The sequence below is a fragment of the Zea mays genome, chromosome 5 (genome assembly GCF_902167145.1).
Source record: "Zea mays cultivar B73 chromosome 5, Zm-B73-REFERENCE-NAM-5.0, whole genome shotgun sequence".
Taxonomy (NCBI): Eukaryota; Viridiplantae; Streptophyta; class Magnoliopsida; order Poales; family Poaceae; genus Zea; species Zea mays.
The window spans coordinates 140,885,093-140,905,832 of NC_050100.1; the positions used below are offsets into that span (position 1 = coordinate 140,885,093).

A 20,740-nucleotide genomic window follows, 5' to 3' on the forward strand; every position below is an offset into this window, starting at 1 on the left:
CTCACCTTGGGGATGTCCGGCTTTATTTGTGAAGAAAAAGGATGAGAGTTTGAGAATGTGTGTTGATTACCGCCCTCTCAATGCGGTGACTATCAAGAATAAATACCCACTGCCCCGCATTGATGTTTTGTTCGATCAGTTGGTGGGAGCCAAAGTGTTCTCCAAGATAGATCTTCACTCGGGTTACCATCAGATCAAGATCCGTGCCAGCGATATTCCCAAGATGGCCTTCTCAACTAGATATGGGCTTTATGAGTTTTTGGTGATGTCTTTTGGGCTGACAAATGCCCCGACTTATTTTATGTACCTAATGAACTCAGTATTCATGACATAGTTGGACAAGTTCGTGGTCGTTTTCATTGATGATATTCTAGTCTATTCCAAGAATGAAGACGAACATACTGAGCATCTGTACATCGTGCTTCAGTGGCTACGCGATCATCATCTTTATGCTAAGTTGTCTAAATGTGAGTTCTGGCTAAGGGAAATTAAATTCTTGGGTCACACAATTTCTCAGGATGGGATATCAGTTGATCCTGAGAAGGTACAAGAGGTAATGGATTGGAAACCCCCAACTACAGTGAGGCAGATTCGGAGTTTTCTGGGATTGGCAGGGTATTATCGACGATTTATTCCAGATTTCTCCAGAATTGCCAAACCAATGACTGAACTGTTAAAGAAGGGAGTCAAGTATAATTGGAGCCAAAAGTGCGAAGATGCCTTCCATACACTAAGGCAGCATTTGACAACAGCCCTAGTGCTAGCTCAACCTGATAACACCAAGCCCTTTGAAGTTTATTGTGATGCTTCTGGTACTGGATTGGGATGTGTCTTAATGCAAGATAGCAGAGTAATTGCTTATGCCTCCCGAGCACTCAGACCCCATGAGCAGAACTACCCTACACATGATCTGGAGTTAGCAGCCGTGGTTCATGCTCTCAAGATATGGAGACACTACTTGACGGGAGCTCACTGTAACATTTACACTGATCACAAGAGTCTCAAATACATTTTCACTCAGGCAGATCTTAACATGAGGCAGAGGAGATGGTTGGAGTTAATCAAGGACTATGATTTGGAGGTGCATTACCATCCGGGCAAAGCCAATGTTGTGGCAGATGCCTTGAGCAGAAAGGCCCAGTGCAATTGTGTGAGCATGGATGCAAGAGTTACCACCCTGTGTGATGAGTTGTGCAAGCTGAACCTAGAAGTTGTTTCTTCAGGTGATTTAAACTATATCTCGGTGGAGCCCACATTGCAAGAGCAAATAGTCAGGGCACAGATTGAAGACAAGGGTGTTCGGGTTATCAAAGAAATGATTAAGCAGAAGGCAGAGAAATACAAGTGCTTCCGTCAGGACAGCAAGGGAATTCTATGGTTTGGAGATCAATTGGTTGTTCCCAAGGACCCTGAGCTCAGAAAGAAGATATTGGATGAAGCTCACCTTTCAAAATTCTCCATGCACCCCGGCAGCAACAAGATGTATCATGATCTCAAATCCTTATACTGGTGGACCAGAATGAAGAGGGAGATTGCCAAATACATATCCGAGTGTGACACCTACCAGAGGATCAAAGCCAGTCATTTGAAGGCAGCAGGCCCTTTGCAACCCCTTCCCATACCATCTTGGAAATGGGAGGACATTTGCATGGATTTTTTCGTGGGATTGCCCAATACCTCCAGGCACCATGATTCCATTTGGGTCATTGTGGACAGATTGACCAAGTCAGCTCATTTCTTGCCAGTACACACCACCCACAGGACGGAGAAGTATGCAGAAATCTACATTGACCAGATAGTTCATTTGCATGGGATACCAAGGACTATAGTATCAGACAGAGGAGCACCATTTGTGGCACGATTTTGGGAACAATTGCAGGAATCACTTGGGACCCATGTAATACGAAGCTCAGCATACCATCCTCAAACAGATGGTCAGACAGAAAGGGTAAATCGGATTTTGGAAGACATGTTAAGGGCATGTGTGCTACACTACGAAAAGGATTGGGACAAGTGTCTTTCTTTGGCAGAGTTTTCTTATAATAACAGCTACCAGTCCAGTCTAAAGATGGCACCTTTTGAAGCCTTGTATGGGAGAAGGTGTAGGACCCCGCTGAATTGGTCTCAAGCAGGAGAGAGGGAAATATTTGGGCCAGATTTGGTACTTGAAGCAAAGGAAAAGGTCAGAGTCATCAAGAAGAACTTAGAAGCTGCTCAGGCCAGGCAAAAGAGCTATCATGACAAGAGGCGGAAGCCTCTACAATTTGAAGTGGGAGAGCAGGTTTATCTTAAGGTGTCACCCACCAAGGGTGTCCAGAGATTTGGAATCAAGGGCAAGTTAGCTCCTCGCTACATTGGGCCCTACGAGATCAAGGAAACTTGTGGACCAGTAGCATATCAATTGAAGTTGCCACCACACATGTCAGCTGTTCATGATGTGTTCCATGTATCTCAGCTGCGGAAATGTGTCCGCTTACCTACTGAAGTGCTACCTGAACCAGAAATTGAGATAGAACCAGACTTATCTTATCAAGAGTACCCCGTCAAGGTATTGGATCAGAAAGAGAGATCAACGCGGGCAAGGTCGATCAGAATGTATAAGGTTCAGTGGAGTCACCATTCAGTGGAAGAGGCTACATGGGAGACTGAGGATTTTCTACGCTCTCGCTTCCCCGACTTTCTGCCCAAAGGAGTCGGTACGTAAACCCCAAAACCCCACCCCCACCTGCCCTTTGAATACAAATATAAGAAAAACTTAGATAGCAAGGGTAGTCTAAGTTGTGGATTTAACTTAAAAAGGACTTCCTTCTGAAGTTGCAAAGAGAATGACATTCGAAGAGCAGTTAACAAGAGAAACTTGGATAAAGGGAAGGATAACACACCAGCACACCTTCATAGCAACCCAAAAATCTCGGGGCGAGATTCCTTTAAGGGGGGAGGGCTGTAACACCCCAGGTGTTACCAAGGTGCTGGCTCCCTAATGGCACATATACCTATTATCACATGTGGTTAAAACTTGGAGGAGAGGGAGCACTTAAGACCTTGGAAGCATGAGTGAGTTAAGGAATGCCAAGGACCAAAGCATTACCCAAGATTTTAGGCAATAATCACCTTGGGCAAGGAAGGATTGAACCTTGCCCCCCCCCTCTCTTGAAGCCTTTAGTTGAGAGAAAGATTAGGCAAATGCATACTTCATAATTTAAACCTTAACCAAAGTTTAAGAGTACCAAAATGTTTACAAAAGGCAGTAAAGGAACTTTACAAAAAGACCCCTATAAGACCCCTAAATCAGCCCCCAAGTGGAGAACACTATGGAATCACCCCCATTCCTTCTAAGTCCAAAATCAACCCTAATCTAGAGATCAAGGGTGTTCACCTAGCTAATGGCACCAAAACCCCAGGGTCTAAATAACAAAAAGGAGCCAAATTATCTAAGGAACCCCCTGGAAGAGTTTGAACCCAAGCCAAGACCGTTTGACACGAGTTGGCACCTGTTTTGTCTCGGGTTGAACAGTGCAGACAGACAAGACTTGGCGCCACCATATCTTCTAAACCAGACCCGATCTTCCCTTGGAACTTACATGAACTAGGTAGCCCTATTTGTAGGGAAGAAATCTTACACAAGCCATATGGCAAGATTCGCACGTTTGGCTACTCAGCAGGCGCAAGAACAAGGGCAGAAAGCAACGGCCACGTGTTCGACGCGCTCTGGGCCCGCCAGAGCACGCCCGACGCGCGCCCCGCGTGCCCCGCGTCGCGCCAAAGCCCAGCCGGCGCCATGGCCCGCGCCCGCGCCTATAAAGCCCCCAGGGACTTCGACCGTACCCCTCCGCACGCGCTCGACCTCACCGGAGCCCAAAACCACCGGCGTTTGCTCGTGCACGGCGTGCCCGCGGCCGCCCGAACCCCCGCCACCGTAGACCGGCCAACAGAACCCTTCCCAACCCCGTCCAACCCTCGGAGAAGACTGTGCACACCTCGGTGAAGCTCCCCGAGCGAGGAATCGGAGTTTGCTTCGCCGGAGAAGCCAGTCCACGGTCGCCGGACTCCACCCGACCGCTGGCGAGCGTAGACCGGGTAATCCTCTGCTCCATTCTTCGATTCCTTGTGCACGTAGCCTCTACGTCACCCCGTGAAGCTCATTGTGCCATTGGATTGAACTAGGTCGCCATGGTTTGGCCGGAACACCCGCCGCCGACGAGAGCACCCGCCTGCGCACGTGGACCGGACGATTCCGGCCACCCCCGCCGTCGAGCCGTACACCGTTGTGACCGCCAGGACCTCCCGGAGCCAACCCCGCCCCTCGCCGGACCTCTCTCGCCGCCGGTAAGCCGCGCCGCCCTTTTCTTTGTCGTGGGTACTGTTTAAACCTAGGGAGGGACCGCGGGGGAGAAGAAGAGAAGGCTAGGGGGTTTTGCACATTGTCAGTGACTCAGAGGAATAGTAGCGCAGGGGTCTAACTGAAAGAGTTAGTTTGGAAAGAACCCGAGGACTTTGGTGCAAAGTGGTTTTCCAGGAAACCTTTTATTAAATCTGATTTAAAATTTAAACAGAACTTGAATAATTCATATCTTCTGTTTTATTCACCCAAATTGAGTCAAACCAATTTTGCCAGATCTTAAATAATATAAACTACTTAAGAAAAATATAAAACCCCTAGATGTTACAGAAAACTTTAGGGTTCTGATTTAAATATTGATTTGGCCAGAAGCTAAATAATAGGAGGAAAAATAGTTGCACTATTTAACTGAGGTTAAGAAAATTTAGAGAAGTACTTGACCACCTACTGACCCATTTAAAAATGATAAACCCCTCTCTGCACCCCATTAAGGTAGAGTTTGCCATTTATTTCACATTGTGCTTAAAGTTAAAGAAAATAGGAAAGGTGATTTAATTAAGAAACCAGGGGGCACCCCTATTTTTGTTAGTATACTTATTCAGTGTAGTTTACTAGAAAAATTTATTATACCCTGGTTTAGTATAAAATAAATAGGATACCTTTTATTTTAAGAAAACAAGGAAAACTTAGAAAAACCCTACAAAATAACCCCAAGGCAAAACACCCCAACCTTTGGGATAATTAATGTTTTGTTATGAAGAACATAGGAAAAATATGAATCTGCTATTTGACATTTTTCAAATAACAAGGCAGTAGAAGGTGCCTTTTTGGCATTAAACTTTGGAAAATCACAACTAAATAATCATCCCTTAGCTTTCTGTGATTTTTGGCACAGAAGCTTGTTATTACTGTTAGATGCCAACAAAAATAACCCTTAGGACAGAACCCACCCCTAGTTAAGAGTTGTAGTGCAAAGTGGCCCATTTACACAACTTTTGATTATTTTTGTCTAAGGCATAGCCTTTTTATTTTGAACCTCAAATTCCTAGAACAGGCTATAGTGACCAATGGCAACCCACTGCAATTTTTACAGAATTTTTGGAAAAAGTTAAATCATTGTTGTAGTTCAAACCTACACTAGAATTTATAAATAGAAAATAAAGAAGGAGAAAATGAATGATGGAAATTAGTGCCATCCTAAAACCCTTTGTAAATTGTCCACTGAATTATACAAGGGAAATACCAACCCACTATACTTATCCTTAACAAAACCTAAACCTAGAGTGATAAGCATAAACCACCAAAAGCCACGTATGACCAAGAAACCCTAAGTTACTAATTAACTTAGTTTTTCTTCCTTTCGCATAAAGTTGTTAAATCCTGCATGATCATGATATACATATTCATTGCATTCGATAGATTGCAACCTCGCTGACGAAGAGTACGTCCTCGTGCCGGAGCAAGGAGCTACTCAGGAGGTAGCCCCGGATCCAGCACCAGAGCCTGCACCAGAGGATCTGCCTGCCACTGCTTTGGAAGGCAAGCCCCGGTTTATGCATAACCTGTTACTTATGCTATTTTACTATACCTAATGATTGTATGATTGAATGTGCACTTAGGTGTAGGAGTTGTGTTGAAACCCTAGTTGCATGATCTCAGGAATCCTATTGAGATGGATACTAGTATGCTAGGTCGAGTAGCTGCTTTGTTAATTAGGATTCCGGTAGAAGTCGAGTGATTTTTCTAGCACTCGCGCGAGGTCAGGAATTTGTTGTACTCACTTTCATATCATAACAAGGTTGGTTTGTGGGCAACAATCCATGGGGATTGGTTGTCTACGGGACAAAAATTTGAATAAGGATTATGGTGTGGTACAGTGAGTCAAGCGTTTGAACGTACTAAGCACATGCCGAGAAATATGGTAAATCGGTAAGCCTAGTACCTGAGTGAACCTGGAAGTGGACATATCCCCTCACACGACCTGAGACGAGGTCTCCCATTCCGGTTATGGTGGGTACAAGTGCGGTCACTGCACGACGGCAGTCGGGGTCGGTGAGGCATTGTACGCCAAGGCGGTGAGCCCTGATCTGTTGACGAGGAATCGATGGGGACGGTTGATGTGTGTGGGGATGGAGTGCCCCTACATGTCGTGTGTTTAGGTTTACCTTGCAAGGATAAAAACTCGATTCGAATCGTCTGCTTCTCGCAGCTAATGAGACTGCTTGATCCATGCTGCTACATTGAGTAACAAGTGGAAATATGATGAGTTGATACAAGATGTTGATTTCTAAAAATGTTTGCTACTATGTATGAGTAGATAGTACATATTTAGCCTTAAGAGAGTCACACTTAAATTTGACAAAGTTAAAACTTGATTTAGAAACTCAGCTAGTGCTTTTGGCAACCAAACCCCACAGCTAAACAGCTACATGTCTAGAGGTAGAGGAGTAGACTCCTCACACCGGGTAAGTCTAGCTGAGTATTAGTATACTCAGCCTTGCTTGTGGCACAATTTTACAGGTTCTTTGGAGGACATGGTTGCTGGAGTGACTTGGCCGTCCATCTTGCCACCGGGTTGGACTGTCGAGTGGGACCCCGCCTCGGCTGAGGAGGAGCATGAGGAGTGATGGGACAGGCTTCCCCATCCCTCCATTTATCTATCGTTAGTTTTATTCCGCTGCACTTCGAACAATGATGACTACTTTTGCAAAACCTCCGATAATAATGTAATAATTTAATACTCCTTAATGTATGGTTTTATGCTTTATTGTATTTGCTCTGTGACTCACCATCGAGTGAGATTGTGGTACTTGATCCTGTCAGTGGCCTCGTCGGACTAGATCCGAGGGATTGACGGGTTATTCCCATTTAAGTGTGGTCTAGCCTCTAAGGCAGGACTTAGGCACTTAAGTCGGAATAATTCGGGCAGTTCCGCCACATATAAAGGGAAAACTTGATTCCTATAGTAATATTTTATTAGAAAACCTAGTTATTTAGAAGGTGTGACTTCAAAAGTATGAAAAATCTTATTAAAAATATTATTTTTAAAACATTTAGAGAGTTTTACACAATTCCTAGAATAAGATTTTGAGGTGTTACATATCTTCACCAAGCCCCTAGATGAAATGACTTTTAGCAAGCTTAGGAATGAACTAAATGTCTTAGATTCTCGAAACTTTAATTGAAATCTTGCACACATTGCTCATTTTATACCTTTGATCATGTCATATCTCTTTCATTTGGTACAAATGATATTTCTTATTCTTCTTGTGTCAAAGCTAAGACTAATGTGCTTCCAAAAGTATTTCTGTACTTAGTCTTACATTGAAAGGGAAATGAAGTTGTAGGCAAAGGCAATACAAATGCATATTTCTTATTCTTCTTGTGTCAAAGCTAAGACTACGCATTTTATGACTCCAAAACGAATAGTCCTCTCCATCAAAGTGTGGGGGTTTTCCAAGGGGAATTGATAGTAAATGTGCATTTGAATTGTAAGGAATGCGAAAGTAGTCAAAAGAGTAATTCTGATTGACCGCTTTCTTTTTCGACGAGGAGTCGTCATCGTCATCCCTTGGTGAAGAAGAGGAGGCGTCGCTGTCATAGTAGATGATCTTCTTGATGCACCTCTTCTTCCCGTCCCTCTTCTTGTGACTCGAACCTGAGTCAGTGGGCTTGTCGTCTCTTGGCTCATTGAAGAGGGACTCCTTCTCCTTGTCGTTGACCACCATCCCCTTACCCTTAGGATCCATCTCTTCGGGCGGTTAGTCCCTTAGATGAAGAGTACAGCTCCGATACCAATTGAGAGCACCTAGAGGGAGGGTGAATAGGTGATCCTGTGAAATTCAACACTAAATAGCCAACACTTGGTTATGAAATGTTAGTGTAATTAAAACTAAGTTGCTAAGGTGTGAACTTTGGAAGAAAACCAATCACAAAGAAAATGGACACGAGACACAATGATTTATCCCGTGGTTCGGCCAATGCTACTTCCACGTTGTGGTGACCTCCTTCGGTCAAGGATTGCACTCAATCCCTCTCAAGTGATCCAATGATCAACTTTGAGTACCACAGTTGTCTTCTTCAATAGTCTTTTCCCATTTGCGAGGAATCTCCACAAGTTGGAGCCTCTTGCCCTTACAATGTTTAATCACACAAGAAGCACAGAAGTAAGGAGGGAAAGCAACACACACAAGACTCAATCCGCAGCACACACACGCACACAAGCCAAGACTTGAGCTCAAAACACGGCGCAGGGAGTTCACAACTCAAACGGAGCTCAAATCACTAACACAACAATCCAAATGCGTGGAGGCGGAGTCTAGGAGTCTTAAGATGTTTATAGAATGCTTGATGTACTTCTCCATGCGCCTAGGGGTCCCTTTTATAGCCCCAAGGCAGCTAGGAGCCGTTGGAGATCAACTTGGAAGGCAAATCTTGCCTTCTGTCGAGTGGTGCACCACCGGACATGAACAGTAAGTGTTCGGTGCCCGATCTCCTTCCTAATCGAGCGCAGTCGACCGTTGAGCCTCGGGTCCGGTTGGCGCACCGGACACTGTCCGGTGTGCGCAACCGACCGTTGGCGTGGGCCACGCGTCGCCCGCTGATTGCGCAGCCAACCGTTGGCCGCGAGCACCGTTCGCTCACCGGACAGTCCGGTGCACCACCGGGCAGTCCGGTGATTTTTAGTCACAGCGCCTTTTTCTTTTCCCGAGAGCGGCTAGTTCGCCGTCGAGCCAGCCTGGGCACCGGACACCATCCGGTGCACCACCGCACAGTCCGGTGCACCACAGGCTGGTGCGGGTATAGGTGTACATTCGGGCCGCCCGGCCCGGCCCGGCCCAAGCCCGAAAAGGCCCGTATTGTTTGAATTTCGGGCCGGCCCGGCCCGTTTGAATTTCGGGCCGTGCCGGGCCGGCCCATGGGCCTAGCCCTCGGCCCACGGCCCGGCCCGTAATTGCTTAAACGTGCCGGGCTCATTTCGGGCGGCCCGAAATTATAGAAGCCCGAAATTCATTTTTTGGCCCGAAATTCAATTTTTGGCCCGAAATTCACATTAGAGCCCTAAATTCAAAAAAAATAATAAAACAAATAAAAGATAAGACAAATAAATTTGAACAAAATCAAACTTAATATTTGTATTAATTAAAGTTACCACAGCTATGTAATGACTATCTCGTTTATAAATCATTTTGTTAGAAAGAAAAAGAGTATAACCAGCTCTATACAAAGTTCGTAAGTTCAGTTTATTGTCTAATGTTCATAACAAAGCAAAATTACATCACACACTCTAATTCAAAACTACAAATAACATCTAACTAGCATTATCTCTAGCTTTGTGTTCTTTATCAAGTATATGAAAATGTGGAATGAAGTGTGGTTTTAATAAATATATGGGCCTTTTCGTGCCTCTATATGGGCCATTTCGTGCCTGCCTTAAACGGGTCGTGCCCGTGCCCGCCCATGGGCCGTGACCTCGGCCCAAACCCGGCCCGATATAACGGGCCGTGCCGGCCCGGCACTAAATTATTTCGGGCCGTGCCGGCCCGGCACTAAATTATTTCGGGCCGTGCCGTGCCTGGGCCGTGCTTTTTTTTTCGTGCTTCGGGCCGGCCCATCTGGCCCGGCCCAAATGTACACCTATAGGTGCGGGTTTGGCTAAACCGAGCCATTCTTTCTCCATCTCTTTTCCTCTTTTCTTGGCTATGTCTCTAGCACTTAGATAAACATGTTAGCACCTTAAAACAATTTACTAAGTCTAGAAACATACCTTGTTCTTTGATGTGCACTTTTCGCCTACTTAGCACATGAGTGTTTAAAACAATGTGTTGGGTATTCAATCACCAAAACAATTATAGAAATGACCCAAGGGCACATTTCCCTTTCAATAATATTATTATACCATTGGGGAATTGCAATAGAATTTGAAAAGACTTTTCTAAATGATTTGCAAAAACAAACTAAGTGGTGCAAATGTGGTCCAAAATGTTAACTATATCAAAACATTCATATATACTTAGAACTGCTTTCATTTCAAAGAAAATTATGCACATCTGTCAAAATACAAACTAGCTACATTTCTATACTTTGTATTTGCTTTGGTTTGTGTTGGCATCAATCACCAAAAAGGGGGAGGTTGAAAGGTAAATGGCCTCAATCATTTCCTATAATCGATTTTAGTGTTTGACGACCATCACAAATCTTATGGACTAACTAGTTTTCCTAGTTGATCTTTTCTCAGGTGCATAAAGTTCACATACACAAATAAGGAAAATGACCCTTGGGATAATTCTCTAAGTATGGGGCAAATCAGGATTGCACGAGCCTGAGGTGTACCAAATTGTCCGGTGTGCACCAGACAGTGTCCGGTGCCCAGGTTGGAGCGGCCAACGAACTGGCCGCTCTCGAGAAAACTCAAAGCTCCGCGGCTAAAATTCACCGGACTATCCAGTGCACACCAGACTGTCCGGTGAGCCCACGACCAACGGTAGTCTTCACAACGGTTGACTGCTACAGGACTGCAACAGGGTCAGAAACCATCAGAAGGTCAGAACCTGTTAGGGCACCAGACTGTCTGGTGTGCACCACACAGTCTGGGTAGCGTAAGATCCAACGGTCGACTGCTACAAACCCCAACGGACAGCTGACGTGGCACGCACCGTACAATGAACAATGCAGTGTTCGGTGCGCACCGGAATATCTGGTGTGCCCATCGACAGAGAGCACATCCAACGGCTAGAATTATGGTTGGGGTTATAAATACCCACCAACCACCTCCATTCAATGCATCCAAGCTTTCCACTCTCCACACTCAATACAAGAGCAAAGAATATATTCCAAAGACACATTCAAAGCTTCCAATCCTCTCCAAGTCCCCCAATTAAGACAAGTGATCAATAGTGATTTGTTACTTGAGAGAGTGAGATTTGTGTTTCATTTGTTGCTCTTGTTGCTTGGTCGTGCTTTCTTCATCTCCTTCTAAACTCTCTAAGTGATTTGTAAAGCTAGCAAGAGACACCTAATTATGTGGTGATCCTTGCAGGGTCTTTGTGACCCGTGAGATTAAAAAGAAGCACTCAATCGGTCTAGGTGACTGATTGAGAGAGTGAAAGGGTTGAAAAAGACTCAGCCTTTGTGGCCTCCTCAACTGGGAGTAAGTTCATTGGAACTGAACCTCGGGAAACAAATCGCCGTGTTCATTTGTGTTGATCTTCACCATTCGATTTGTTTCTTCCCTCTCCCCTCTCACTAAAAGTTCTCTTGCTCACAATCTTTTGAGTTAGCTTCCAAAGTTATCCGCATTGATTGAGCAACTCATAGCAAGAAGAACTATCTTCCACACTCCGTATTCACTATTATTTGTTTCTAATCCTAACCCCGGGTGAGTGCGTGTTCAAAGTTTATAATTTACAGGTTTTGCCTATTCACCCCCTCTAGGCGACTTTCAGAACTGCTGCCACTTTGATTGGATCTGTGGCCACCCCCTCGACGCTAATGACATGACCCAAATATGAGATAGTTTATTTGCCCATGAACATTTGGAGAGCTAAATCTGCCACTGGTCTCGAATAAGCAACTGCAACACCAACTCCAAGTGTATCAAATTGTTGTCCTAGGTGTCACTGTAAACCAAGATATCGTCGAAGAAGACAAGCACACATTAGTGTAATAGTGGCTGCAATGTCTTGTTCATGGCACCTTGAAACGTGGCTGGGGCATCGGTCAACCCGAACGCCATCACTCGAAACTCAAATTGATCGTGATGAGTCTAAAATACAGTTTTGTACTGATCTTGGGGTGCCATACGAATTTGATGGTACCCGGCTCTGAGATTAAGGGTGGAAAACCAAGCCATACCATAGAGCTCATCCAAGAATTCATCCATAATGGGAACAGGGAACTTGGTCTTGGCCGTGATTGCATTGAGGTGACAATAATCCACACAAAAGCGGTAAGTGCTATCTTTCTTGCGAACCAGAATCACAAAGGAAGCAAAGTGACTCTTCTTGTGCTGGATAAGACCTGACTCCAACATTTCTGCCACTTGTTTTTCAATCTCTATCTTAAGCGCAGGGCATAGCGATACAGATGCATCTGAACTGGGCGAGCCTCTGGAATCAGGGGAATGTGGTGATCGTAGTCACGTGTGGGAGGGAGTCCCTTGGGCAAATCAAACACCGAAGAATATTTGTCCAGTAATGCTTGCAACTCAGCTAGAAGATTGTGGATAAGTGTTTGTTCCTTGTTTGACAGGTCACTGATACTGCATAACTGAACAAAAGCACCCTGCCCCATGGACGCTTTAACTCCATAAAGTTTGACTGATGAAGAACCCACTGGAATGGTTAACCACTTGCCAGACCAGTGCACCATCATTGGGCTTTGTTGAGCTAACCAGTCCAGCCAATCACCATGTCATAATGTTGTAAATCCAACACCCTGAGAATACTGAAGAACGGATGACCCTGAATGGTGTTGGATCTTTTATGGGCTTGGCCCATTTATTTAATAAACTCTAAGGTGTGTAATGGTGGAGAATACCAATAGTACCACATTGGAAGTCCAAGGGTATTTTGGCTTGACTTATATGGTGTGATTTATTCCACTTAACTTGAGAAGTCAAGAAATGGACAAGGGTGTGCCACACGCGCACGCGCACCGCCACCGCCGGCTGGGCGTGTCGTGGCGTGGCGAGGCGAGGCGAGGTGAGGTCCCTCTGCGAGAGGTTAAATAGAGGAGCACCCCTGTCACTCGGTACACGCGAGAACACACTTTCAGAATCACAGTCCAGCCGCCGAGTGAAGGTATTTCCATCTCGTGACTCTGCGCGCACAGAGAAGCGAGAGGGCAGGTGCCTCCGAAGCCGGTGCCGTTCGAGACCTTGCATGGGGGATCGGCAATTAGGTTTTTGGGGAGCGTCTACGCGACTGCCCAAAACATCTCCAACATGACAAAAGAAGCTGGCCAAGGATTTGGATCATCAGAGCGCATCGGAGGGTATGATCAGTTTATTTACTTACTGTTTTGCGTTCTAGAGATTATATATGTTTCATATATTCATCTATGTTGTTTCATATGTACGAATGATTTTATCTTATCTGTTCTGTCTTATTATAATATGATAGATCCGTCTGTTTTAATTTTACAGTCATGCTGTTTATGTTTCTATCTGTTTATTTTCAATTGTTCATTCAGTTTACATGTTTATCGTATTTATATGATTTATATAATTTATATGCTTTATGTTCTCATGATCCATATTGTTATGGATATATTTGTTGTCATGATTAATTATCTTTTATATGTCATCGTCATAATATTAATTTATGGAATTAAAATGATACGAAAATGCCTATAAATCTAACAAATGGACCATGCTGTATTCACCAACTCAGATCGACAGACCATCTGAGATCCATTGGCTACTAGAACCACAAGAGGCCGAGCTAAGGGAGACGCTTTGGGGGCATTGTTGGGCGATGGTTGAACTGAGAAAAAGAAATGGAGCTACGCGAATCCAACAGTATGAGAATTGAGAGCCCCACGAACTCACCCACAAAACGCATGGTCTTCAAGTTTGAAACACCCAATGCAGCTGGTTGTGAAAGTTGAAGACAATTGAGTTCCACAACTTCTTCAGTTTCACATGGGGTATGTTATGAAGGTTGGGAAAACTGCTGCCAAAGCTCTTCGACAAGATGAAGTTGGACTGTATCTGGGCACTGGTGTCCACGGGTGTAAGAAGATCCGCACTTGTAGCAAAGCCCTTGAGCTTTGCGATAGGCATAGACTGATGACAGCCGATCACCCCCAACGGAGCTGAGGTAGGATGTACCGATCTATGTTCAGGTGGTCGGGTAACAGCAGCAAGGACCTTAGGTGGTGGAGAGGCAGCGGCAGAGGACCTCGAACATAAGGCTTCCCTTGAGATGTTGATGCAAATGTCTTGTAGTCCTTCTTCGAGGTCTCGACAATCTCCTCCTGCAATTGTGCGAGAACATAGGCAGTATCCAAGTTTTGTGGGCGCTGAATCATAACCATAGACTTAATGTCATAGCATAAACCATCCAAAAATTTCATAGTATAGTAAAGGGGTTAGACATGTGTTGGTAGCTATTGAGGTGATAAACTAGCTGGGAAAACTATTCTATGTATTCGGTAACCGACCCTTGTTGTTTGATATGTAATAATTGGTGCACTAGAGTGGCATGTTGGTCTTTCCCAAACCTCTCCTTCAACATATGGCTAAACTCATCCCAGGAAAGGCTGGTAAGTTGGTTCTACTGACTGTAGCCAACAGGCAACTGCCCCAGAAAAATGCATTATGGAGACTTTAATCCAGACAACTAACAGCATACATCGAAAAATAATCTTCACAACGACGCTGCCAGAGTCTATGATTGTCGCCGTCAAAACATGGGAAATTAAGCCTAGGTAATTTGCCGAGATCATAGTGCAATTGGGTATCCTGAATCAAGTTATCGGCACTATCGACAATAGGATCCATATGATGGAATGGTGAAGAGAACCAGCAGTAGGACGTACCATTGGGCAGGAGATGGCTTTGAGCAAATACATGCCCAAAGCCAGACTCCCGACAATTGTGATTCGTGCGGTGCCCACGAGGGCCATCGGCCTTGTAGGCTGTGGCAGATGGGCGCTCCGCGGCCGATGGAGCAGGACGGAGAACCCCGGTGGAGTGGACGAAGGCCGTGTGCAGCGGATGAGGCGCCGGAACCGCCAATTTGGACAAGTCGCCACACAATTTCTCGACGGAATACTTGATGTCGTCTATTGCGGCCTCGACGAAGGGACGCCACGATTCGAAGGTCGCTGATCACCGTCACGGATTCGAGCGCGCCGACCCACGACGCTGCCTCTGCCTCGACTGCATCCAGGCGCTCCGAAGTCGTTGCCATCTGGATCTTGAGATTCTGCCTTGGCGCAGATGAGGACGCGTTGGCCGCTGACGCTTCGAGAGAATGGATCGAGGCGGAGTTCTGTGCCACCGCAGACTCTAGCATGCACCAGCGCGTATCCTGTGCCACCAGTGACCAGACGGTCGCAGATGTCACGGAGAAGACGAGATTGCTCCTCAATTGCCGAGTGCAGATTTGGTTCCATGGACCCTCGACTTCTTGGCGCGACGTGTACAGTATCCGTGCGCCAGCCCCCAAGGATCTATGAATCTGATACCAATTTTTCAACAACCCACTTGTATAGATGAAATCAAAGAACTGGAGATAGGAACGGGAAGAAGAATGTACGGAGGAGGAAGGCAATGGTAGAGTGTTTTTCTTATTCTCCACGCCTTGTTCTCCCTTCAGCCTTGCACATATATCCGTGTTACAAGACTGTGTTACAAGACCGGGGTCTAGTTTTGCCACTCACGACCCATAATCCTCACATTCGGCCTGCGCACGCGCCTGCCCGGATATGAAGAAGCTTCTGCGCTCGTGACCGATGGCTCCTTGTGTCGCTGACATCCGCATCCTTGATTTCTTGTGCCTCTCGTCGCAACGTCTGTTCTCTTCGCTGTCTCACGTATTCCTCGAATTGCTGCTGAAACTCAGCCGACATACTCGTCGGCTTCAAAATGTTGCTGTGAGAAACATCAGTGCGATCCTTTGAATTGGCCACCTGTGACCGGACTTTACTAGGTTACAACTAATTTTGTCCCTAGTGGAGTCGCCAAAAATTATGTTGGCTCCCTTTCGAAGCTAAACGCTTGAGGTTGTACCGCCTGTCGGTGCTCTCTGCGGCGACACGGACGGTCCGCGACACGGAACTGGATGGTCCATGTCTCTGCTGCAGGACAGCAGGAGCGAGTTTCTTCTGTGCACTGGACGGACTATCCGCTCTATAGGGTGGATGGTCTGCGCGCGCAGACGGTTGAAGAACCATAGAACTCATCTCCTGGGAGGAACCCGTTAGGGAGGAGAGTTCTAGGGTGCCTCAAGATCGGCAGACCACTCGGGATGTCCCTAGTCGACATAGAGTCAAAGAGAGATGAAGATTTGAGGTTGGGGAAAAGCTAAACTAGGTCTAAATTATGCCTACTCCTAATGCGATGAAGGAAATACAAGAAATAAATTAGATTCAATTGATTGCTTCGATTGTTGATGCGCGTAATCGGTCGTACCCCTTCATATATATAGGGGAGGTCTATATTCGTTCCTAGACGATCCGTGTATTTAGTTGGATAAACACGCATGAAAAAGAGGATATCTCTCCTGATTTGATCTAATCACGGACCGTTCAGGCTAACCCATGGATCGTCCGGGTTGCGGACCGTACGGTCACATGGCCGGACCGTCCGATCACGTGACCGGACTGTCTGACCTTTTCAGGTGCTACATATCACAACAGCAATCCAGGATATTCCCGTCGGTACCCGGCCGACAGGAGCTACCCGACGGGGATTGCATTAACTCCCGTCGGCCCCGACGGGAGATAATTAACTCCCGTCGGCCCTAGGTAGCCGACGGCGGTTGTCGCTCCCCGGCCCAGGGCTGACGTGGCGGGCAATTAACTCCCGTCGGCCTAGGTAGCCGACGGGAGTTATGTGTCCGCCACGTCAGCCCTGGGTGCCGGGACGGGGGAGCGACAACTGCCGTCGGCTTGGCTAAGCCGACGGGAGTTATCCTGGACAGTACCAGTTTAACTCCCGTCAGCTTTGCAAAGCCGACGGGAGTTAAACTGTCCCCCCCCCCAAAAACCCCATATTTATGATCAATGGCACAGAAAATATACACAATATCATCATGCACATTCACACATCAATCACATCCATCCACACACATCAATCACATCCATCCACACACATATATATAAGAACATTCATCCACATTCATACACATAAGAAGTGTTCATCCACATAAGAAGTGTTCATCCACAAAAGAAGTGTCCATTACTGAAAAGGTAGAGATCGAAGTGTTCATTACTGAAAAGGTAGAGATCGAAGCACATTCACGAACCGCGACGGCTAGGGTTGTTGGAGCTTTGGCCGCTGCCTCCGTCCGGAGTTGGGTACGCGAATAGGGAGTTGACGAAGCCATCCATCGTTCCACTTCCTTCCTGATTGTCCTATGGAGCGAGAATGCAATTTGTCAGAAATCGTACATATTAACTGCTGAACTGTCGGCGATAGCTATAGAGTTAGAATACAAACCTGTGCTCCAGGGGCAGTTAGCTGTGCCGGCGGTGTGCTAAACTGAGGCTGCTGCGGCACAAGTCCCTGTTGAATACAAGAATAATACATATTCATGTGAGTGCAGTGCGGCACAAGTCGTCGTTTTTACTATGTAACTAGAGAATGGACATAGAATTTCTTACCGGAGGTGGAGGAGGGCCCATAGGGACGAACGTCCATTGCGGCGGAGGCGGAGGGGCCACGTACGTAATGCCCTGCTGCTGAGCTAGTAACTATTGACCAAGCATATTAGTAGTACGCATTGGATGTGTAAAGCAATGAATAAACAGTAATAATGCAATGGCTTACTTGAATCATCTGCTGTTGCTGCGCGTGGACTGAGGCATAATACTCACTTTGAGCCCTCAACTGCTCAGTTTGAGCCCTCAACTGCTCATCGCGCTGATGGTTCTCCTCACGCAGCCTCACGATCTCAAGCTCTTGCTCAGTGAGCCGACGAGAGCTACGACCGGAGCTTCCGGACCCGGATGCCGACCGCCGAGACGCTCTAAAATCCGTCGTGTTGATCATTCCATCAAAGAGAGAGAATCTACAATTGTTGTCAAAGAAAGATTAATTAAGGCATATGCTCATGTCACTATATAAATGGCATGTAATGTAACATCTCACCGTCCATGTGCCTTTCCTCCACCGGATTTATGCACGGCTTGAGCATCGATCGGCATGGTCCTCCAATCGCAGTCTTCTCCGTGACGGTCCTTCATCTCTTCCGCATATGCCGCCTGTATCGATTATATAACCTTAGTTAGTACGTTGCGAGCATTAACCGAATATTGAGGACAACAGCTCACCAGACGCTCCCTTTGTGTCTGGCTGCACAAAGGGTTGGAAGGGTCGCTTCCCCTATGGCCAGCTTCCCACACCTCGATGGGAGTCGGCTCGCGACCTAATTGAGCTTCCTACAACACAGAGTTAGTACAATAAAAGAATATATGACATCTCAACATATTTGTTAGTTTTCTTACCAGGCGTTTCGCCTTTCGCGTGAAGTTGTCGCCACCGAAGGTGTGGTTCGGCATGGTGCCTCGATTGTCCCTGTGACTTTTTGACTTCTGTTGGAAGGCTTCAGAAGCCCATACCCCACACCAAGCTGCGTAGGCCTCTGGCCGGTTAGACATCCACGGAACCACCACCTTCATAAAAACAAACATATATCAGTACCTATTCAAATGAAACAAACACAAAGGAAAGGATTGAAATATAACCTTACGATACTCTTCCTCGCGAAGGTATATACTCGAGGCCCCTGTCTTCTTGTTCATATTTTGCCCTAAAATTTGTTGATAATACATGCACGTGGCCTGAATCCTTGCCTCGTACAGGGCCTCCTTCACCAACCGATAGGCATTTACTTGAAACACCTTCTCGGCGTGGTTCGCGTCATCCCCGTCGGCCAACCGAAAACGTGCCTACAAAAAGAATGCAATGTTATCTAACTTTTTAATGATTGCTTCCATATAACACACACAAGATTACGTACCCAGAAGTCAGCGCGAACAAGCCCCTGGGCATCGCCATAAGTGACATCGACCTTCAGCTTGTAATCGTCCCAACATGAGACGAGGACCGGCGCAGCGTCTGCATCGTCGGACGTCTTCACCAGTCCAGGGTAGTGAAACTTCAGAAGCGAACTCAACACAGAGTTCACCTGCTTTTGACGACCCTGGCCGGTGAAAGAGTAGTCCAACCACTCCCTACAAAAAGACGGGCAAGCATCAAACATGCTTACATTTGATGAATACAGCTGATTCAAATCAAAAGATACAACACTTACCTATCTCCGACGGGGGAGATCACCGTCTTCCCCGTCTCGGAGCTCGGAACATGTGGAGGTTGTACGGCATGGGGCCTTCTAAACTTACGTGGACGCCTTGCTGGAGCTGCCTCAGCCTCATCTCCACCCTCAGCTGCACCTCCTGCCTCAGCCTCAGTCTCATCTCCACCTCCACCCTCTCCCTGCTCACCTCCTGCCTCAGCCTCCTCACCTCCACCCTCAACCTCATCCTCATCCTCATCCTCATCCTCATCCTCATCCTCATCCTCATCCTGATCCTGATCCTGATCCTCATCCTCATCCTCATCCTGCAAATAAGTAACTCAAGTGTCACATTCACGCGTTAAAGTCTTACACAAATTAAAAGCAACAATACAATGATTCTTACATCGCCTCTCTGAAACCCCAAGGGTTGGCCCTGTAACTCTGGGTGTAGGCTTCTGTAGAGCTGCTCCTTCTTACTAGCGCTCAAGGAACTCCCTCGGAAAAGGGAGTCCCTGAACCCCTTCACCACCTGCTTAAACTTTTTAGGCATCCTGCAGCAATTGAAAGTTTTTATTAGTACTGAGTAATGTAAATAAATAAACAAACGGTGCAAAATAAACCAACATTAAACAAATAAACATTCATATGGAAATAAACTTAACTTGTTACTTATCGTTTCGTTTCCTTTTCTGTGGCAATGATATATCATTGAGGTCTCCAACTAAACAATCCAATGTAGGAGCAGGGTCTATATCAAATGAGGATGGCAACTCATCTTCTTGGAATACCCCGTCAGCTTGTTGAGCCTCACGATTGTAATCATCGGGAACAGGAGTGGACAACCGATCACGGGGGTAGGTTTTGTATACGACCCACCAAGCGCTCAACTTAGGGCATGGATATGACGAGTAATATACCTGCTCCACCTGATGAGCAAGGACATATCTATCGGCCCCTTGAAGTATTTGCTTGCGTTTAACCTGCGCCATTCCAAATTCGGTTCTATAATGCTTCGGGTCAAACCATGTACAGTCAAAAAACACCACCCTCAGATCCTTGTTCCCTACAAATTGGCACTCGAGTATATTGTTTATGATTCCGTAATACTCGGATTCGTGCCTTTCCATATCTTCAGCCCGGATTACGACTCCGTTATTTTTCGTAGCTGCTAAAGGACGGGAAGCTTCAAATTTGGTTGTACGGAAGCGAAACCCGTTTACGTCGTAACGGCCATAACTCTTCACTATCACACTACCAATAGAAAGCTGACGCAGGTCCTTATGGACACTACGCCGACGTGCGGGAGAATCAATGCCCTCATGTGAAGGAGATCCCACAGGACACATTTGTGAGTCATCCGGTACATTCCCGAACTGACAGTCAATAAATGAAAAAGTGTTACAATTGTCATACCTATACACGATGTATGAGG

The 20,740-nt window shown here is 46.1% G+C and overlaps 1 protein-coding gene across 1 annotated transcript; it reads right to left on the reverse strand.

Annotated features, from left to right (window-relative positions):
• Positions 1 to 13,691: 13,691 nt before the first annotated feature.
• LOC103626959 (uncharacterized) lies at positions 13,692 to 15,931 on the reverse strand. Its single transcript, XM_023300185.2, has one exon. The coding sequence runs from the start codon at positions 15,358 to 15,360 to the stop codon at positions 14,824 to 14,826; it is 537 nt and encodes a 178-aa protein (XP_023155953.1). The 5' UTR covers positions 15,361 to 15,931; the 3' UTR covers positions 13,692 to 14,823.
• Positions 15,932 to 20,740: the final 4,809 nt, after the last annotated feature.

Excerpts from the sequence above, each read along its gene's own strand:
- LOC103626959 (XM_023300185.2), bottom strand. The coding sequence starts at position 15,360 with ATGCTAGAGTCTGCGGTGGCACAGAACTCCGCCTCGATCCATTCTCTC.